General features: G+C 45.7%; 1 protein-coding gene across 2 annotated transcripts in view; it reads right to left on the bottom strand.

The window, feature by feature from the left end:
* Positions 1-5,938, bottom strand: part of ZNFX1 (zinc finger NFX1-type containing 1) — a 33,222-nt gene that overhangs the window by 3,548 nt on the left and 23,736 nt on the right. For both annotated transcript variants that reach the window (XM_017541390.2, XM_017541391.2), the window contains exons 10-13: positions 4,998-5,152; positions 4,494-4,639; positions 3,511-3,621; positions 2,364-2,459 (exon numbers count right to left, since the gene is read on the bottom strand). In XM_017541390.2, the coding sequence (XP_017396879.1) occupies positions 2,364-2,459; positions 3,511-3,621; positions 4,494-4,639; positions 4,998-5,152 (508 nt within the window). The remainder of the gene's footprint in view (positions 1-2,363; positions 2,460-3,510; positions 3,622-4,493; positions 4,640-4,997; positions 5,153-5,938) is intronic.

Consider the following 5,938-nt stretch of genomic DNA (forward strand, 5'->3'; position numbering starts at 1 on the left):
CGGGGTTTCACCATGTTGACCAGGATGGTCTCGATCTCTTGACCTTGTGATCCACCCGCCTCGGCCTCCCAAAGTGCTGGGATTACAGGCTTGAGCCACCGCGCCTGGCCCACTTGTTTTTCTTTCTCTCTTCACATGTACTGGCCACTGTCTCTGCTCCAGAGAGAGACCTTGGAAGGCTTTCTGTCCCCTTAACATCACTATATTTAATTCTAAAGTAAGTCACTGTATGACTTGTTTTGGGGCCACAGCAAATTATGAAAATAATTATGTCTACTTCAGTTTTCAAGATACCTGTTTGATATTATTTAAAACAGCTGGCTGGGTGCAGTGGCTCACGCCTGTAATCCCAGCATTTTGGGAGGCCAAGGTGGATGGATCACCTGAGGTCAGAAGTTTGAGACCAGCCTGGCCAACATGGTGAAACCCCATCTCTACTAAAAGTACAAAAATTAGCTGGATGTGGTGGCTGGCACCTATAATCCCAGCTACTCAGGAGGCTGAGGCAGGAGAATGACTTGAACTCAGGAGGCAGAGGCTGCGGTGAGCTGAGATCGCACCACTGCACTTCAGTCTGGGTGACAGAGTGAGACTCCGTCTCAAAAAAATAAATAGGGCCGGGCGTGGTGGCTCACGCCTGTAATCCCAGTACTTTGGGAGGCCGAGGCGGGTGGATCACGAGGTCAAGAGATCGAGACCATCCTGGTCAACATGGTGAAACCCCGTCTCTACTAAAAATACAAAAAAAAAAATCAGCTGGGCATGGTGGCGCATGCCTGTAATCCCAGCTACTCAGGAGGCTGAGGCAGGAGAATTGCCTGAACCCAGGACGTGGAGGTTGCGGTGAGCTGAGATTGCGCCATTGCACTCCAGCCTCAGTTTCACAAGAGTGAAACTCCATCTCAAAAAAATAAATAAATTAAATAAATAAATAAATAAATAGCTAGCTAGCTAAAACAGCCAACTGCAATCCAACCATTATAGCTGAAAGAACAAGCAGTGGTATGATGATGATGACGACGACAGAGCAGCTAACTTACTCAGCACTCCACTGTGCTGACTGCTTTATATACATTACCTCCTTCCATGCAGTAATGGGATATGGCAGGAGCCATTATTCTTACTGTCCAGAAGAAACTAATATTCAGAATTTTTTTTTTTTTTTTTTTTTAAATAGAGACAGTCTTGCTATATTGCCTAGCCTGGTTTTGAACTCTTGGCCTCAGCTGACAAAATTTATTTATTTATTTAAGATGGGAGTTTTGCTCTTGTTGCCCAGGCTGGAGTGTAATGGTGGAGTCTTGGCCCACTGCAACCTCCACCTCCTGGTCAAGCAATCCTCCCACCTCAGCTTCCCAAGTAGCTGGGATTACAGGGTAGCTGCCACCACGCCCGGCTAATTTTTGTATTTTTAGTAGAGATGGAGTTTCACCATGTTGGCCACGCCAGTCTGGAACTCCTGATCCTCAGGTGACCCGCCTGCCTTGGCCTCCCAAAGTGCTGGGATTACAGGCCTGAGCCACCATGCCCGGCCAACAGAATTTTTTTTTTTTTTTTTTTTTTGAGATAGAGTTTCATTCTTGTTGCCCAGAATGCACAGTGGTACAATCTCGGCTCACTGGAACCTCCACCTCCTGGGTTCAAGAGATTTTTTTGCCTCAGCCTTCCGAGTAGCTGGGACTACAGGTGCGTGCCACCATGCCTGCCTAATTTTTTTGTATTTTTAGTAGAGATGGGGTTTCACAATATTGGACAGGATGGTCTCAATCTTCTGACCTCGTGATCCACCCGCCTTGACCTCCCAAAGTGCTGGGATTACAGGCGTGAGCCACCGTGTGTGGCCAGAATTCTTCTATAACTTGCTTAAAGTTACATGGCTACTAACTGGCAGAGTTGGGATTAAAAAATGCAGGTCCGCATTTCAATTTCATCCTAGTAACCAGCTTTTAAAAAGCTGGCTCTATTCCCTTCTGAAAGGCTTTTTAAAATTTTTTTGAGAGGGAGTCTCACTCTGCTGCCCCGCTTAGAGTGCAGTGGCACAATCTCAGTTCACTGCAACCTCCACCTCCCAGGTTCAAGTGATGCTCCTGCCTCAGCCTTCTGAGTAGCTGGGAGTACAGGTGCCTGCTACCACGCCCGGCTAATTTTTGTATTTTACTGGAGACAGAGTTTCACCATGGTAGTTAGGCTGGTCTTGTACTCCCGACCTCAAGTGATCCGCCCACCTTGGCCTCCCAAAGTGTTGGGATTACAGGTGTGAGCCACCGTGCTCAGCCGCTGAAAAGCTTTCTTCATCTTGAGGAAATTATAGCCTTTTTAGGTTGCTGAAACAATCCAAGAAAGATTAGGTAAGACAGACTCACCTTAATCTTCTCATACTTAAGAACAGAGGGATGATTCTCCAGATCCTGGTAAATGTGGGGGGTCAAAAGGCAGGCAATTTCAGGGCGCATGCGGTGCTGAAACAACACATGTATGTCATTAGAAAATCTAATAGCACCTGCTTTTAGATTGAATGTGGGAGGTGAAAGCAAGAGGAATCACAAGAGGACACATGGACAATTTCTTTAAACATGAGGTTGCTGTTAGAAAATTTAGGGAAGGCCAGGCATGACGGTTCATATCTCTAATCCCATCACTTTGGGAGGTCAAGACGGTAGGAGCACTTGAGCTCAGGAGTTCGAGATCAGCCTGGCAACACAGTGAGACCTCGTCTCTATTTTTCTTTTTTTTTTTGAGACATATCGCCAAGGCTGGAGTGCAGTGGCACCATCTCAGCTCACTGCAACCTCTGCCTCCTGGGTTCAAGTGATTCTCCTGCCCCAGCCTCCCAAGTATCTGAGACTACAGGGATTAAGCACCACACCAGACTAATTTTTTGTATTTTTAGTAGAGATGGGGTTTTGCCATGTTGTCGAGGCTGGTCTTTAACTCTTGACCTCAGGTAATCCGCCTACCTTGGCCTCCCAAAGTGCTGAGATTACAGGTGTGAACCACTGTACCTGGCCTCTACTTTTGTTAATAAAAAAAAAAAAAGAAAGAAAGAAAGGAAAGAAAATCTAGAGAGACAGAGATTATTATTTGAAAAAGTAACTGCCCAGTCTGGAGTGCGATGGTGCAATCTCAGCTCACCACAACCTCCCCCTCCTAGGTTCAAGCGATCCTCTTGCCTCAGCCTCCTGAGTAGCTGGGATTATAGGCATGTGCCACCATGCCTGGCTAATTTTGTATTTTTAGTAGAGACAGGGTTTCTCCATGTTGATCAAGTTTGTCTCAAACTCCCGACCTCAGGTGATCCACCCACCTCAGCCTGCCAAAGTGCTGGGATTACAGGTGTGAGCCACCACGCCTGGCTTCTTGTGGTGTTTTAAAACAGAAAATGTAAGGTTGACAGAGTCATTTCAGTATTATATTATTTTTATTTATATGAGACCTCTTTTGCTGGCAATTGGCAGCTTTCCAGGAGCTTTCTCCTGTGCATTTGGTAACGACAGAGGCCCAGCTTCTCACCTGGTAATTCAGACGGACAAAGGGAATGTTTACTTTCACTAGCCGTTCAAAAAGGGACACCTCAAGGTTGAAGTTCTTGGCCAGATCATACACGTTGGCACTGGGGCGCAGCTGAGAAGAGAAACATGGTTGAGGATTCTCTATTGATAAAGTCTTTTAACCATCCATACTTCCATCCATCCAATCAATCATCAAATGTTTTTCAAGTGCTTCCTGTGTGCCATGCACTATTCAATGTACTCACAGTTTAAGGATTAATAATGACAAGGGTTAAGGATTAGTAGAACTAAAGGTGATATGACAGAGTGCCCATGGTGGGTTTTTTCTAGCTAGGCCTCTGACCAGTGACATCTGAGTATACACTAGCATGGAGGAGGGTGCCAGTTCTTCATTCGAAAAGCAAGCCATAGGGGGAGTGGAAAGGACAGAGTGGGACACCATGAGCAAATGGGATGAAGTCAGAGAAATAAGCGGAAACCTGATCACATAAGCCTTTGTAGGCCACTTTAAGGAGCTTGATTTTTTTTTCTTTGCATTTTAGTTTGGGAAGCAGCTTGATTTTTATCTAAGCACAATGAGAAACCACTGGAGGGTTTTCAGCTGGAATGTGATATTATCTACTTTTTTTTTTTTTTTTTTTAGATTCACTTTGGCTCCTTTATGTAGAGTGCATTACAGGGTAGCAAAAATGGAAGCAGGGAGACCGAGAAGCATACTGTTGTAATACAGTCCGCTTCGAGAGGCCATGGTGGACTAGGTAAATAGCAGAGAAAATGGATGAAATAGACGATGTTGCCTCTAAAATGTACCCCAAATCTCATAGCACCTGCTCTTAGATTGAATGTGGGAGGTGAAGGCAAGAGAATCACAAAAAGCTACAATCTTGAGGACTGTTGAAGCAGAGGCCAGGGTCCTCCTTTATGATCCTACCCCCACAGAGGGCCAACTCATCTTATGCAGGGGGAGGGGAACTCCTGTTTTACCTGCTGGTGGTCCCCAATCAGAATGAGGTGCTGGCAGGCTTTGCTCAATGTGGCAATGGTATGGGCCTCAAGGACTTCAGCAGCTTCTTCCACTATGACAATCCTCGGCTCTACCTTCTGTAGAATCTGGCGGTATTTGGCAGCACCTCAAGTTAGAAAAGAAGAGTAAGACTCCTCTGAGCTGAGGCAAAGGATCCACAGGGATTCCTCTGGGAATCCACTTTTGTATCTTCCCTGAACCTGGATCAGTGACAACTAGCCCTTGTAGTGTTCTGGGTGGTCTCCAGAACATTAAAGCTGTGTTGGTTATTGTTGGAGTTTCAAACTCAACAGGAGAAGGTGAGTGAATTTCACCAAGAGTTCTAAAAATACAGGTGCTTTCAGTAGCTTTTCGTGGTATTTTCCTCTAACCTTCTAATGAAGCTTCTCTTTACCTGTCCTTAGATAATCTGGCACAAGAAGTGAATTTAGATGCAACAGGTAAATTCCTCCACACTTTCTTACCTGTGGTTGTCATTCCTACAACCTGGGCATCTTTAAGAATGTGCAGGTCTTCCTGGAGTCTCAGCTCGGCCATTCTTTCTGCTGATGTGCGGTACTGTCGTTCATAGCTGAGGATCTTCCGGCGGGTGTCGGCCTGGTACAACTGTAGCCACAGCCTGGAGGATGGGAAGAGCCAAAGAAAGAAAGCCACAAGATCTTTGAGAAGGTGGAAGAACCCCCTTCAGTGTGCCCAGTATATGAAGTGAACCTTGGACCCTTGAGGAACATAGTGACAAACAGAGAGATATACAGAGAGACAAAGAGATCCAGATATACAGGGACTCAAGAATCCAAAATGCTCAACAAAAAGATGTGCAGAGTGGCCAGGAACTAAGGAAAGGGGTGAGATAAAGAAGAAAGGTTAACTATGGGAAGAGAATAAAGAGACATCAAAAACTTCGGGAAGAATTTCTCATAAATTCTCGCTGCACCATCCCTGCCTAATTTTCCTCCTCTCTTCTAATTCTCCATAGAGTGTTTATTAGCAAAACTGATGATGTCACTAATTGCCGTAAAACTTTCCAATGGCTATTACTCTTTTCAAAAAATTTTTCTGTAGAAAGGAGGCCTCACTATGTTACCTAGGCTGGTCTTGAACCCTGGGCCTCAGGTGATCTGCTAGCCTCAGCCTCCCAAAGTGCTGGGATTACAGGTGTGAGTCACTGTGCCTGTTGCCTCTCTGTTCTTTCCTTTCTGACTTTTTATGCCCATTTGTAACTTTTTAATTTGTGGAATTACGTGATTAATTTGTTACCCTGGATAGGCTATAAGCTCTAAGAAGGTGGAACTAAGGGGCCGGGCGCGGTGGCTCAAGCCTGTAATCCCAGCACTTTGGGAGGCCGAGGCGGGTGGATCACGAGGTCAAGAGATCGAGACCGTCCTGGTCAACATGGTGAAACCCC

This window comes from Cebus imitator, unplaced genomic scaffold, assembly GCF_001604975.1.
Source record: "Cebus imitator isolate Cc_AM_T3 unplaced genomic scaffold, Cebus_imitator-1.0 Scaffold132, whole genome shotgun sequence".
Lineage (NCBI taxonomy): Eukaryota > Metazoa > Chordata > Mammalia > Primates > Cebidae > Cebus > Cebus imitator.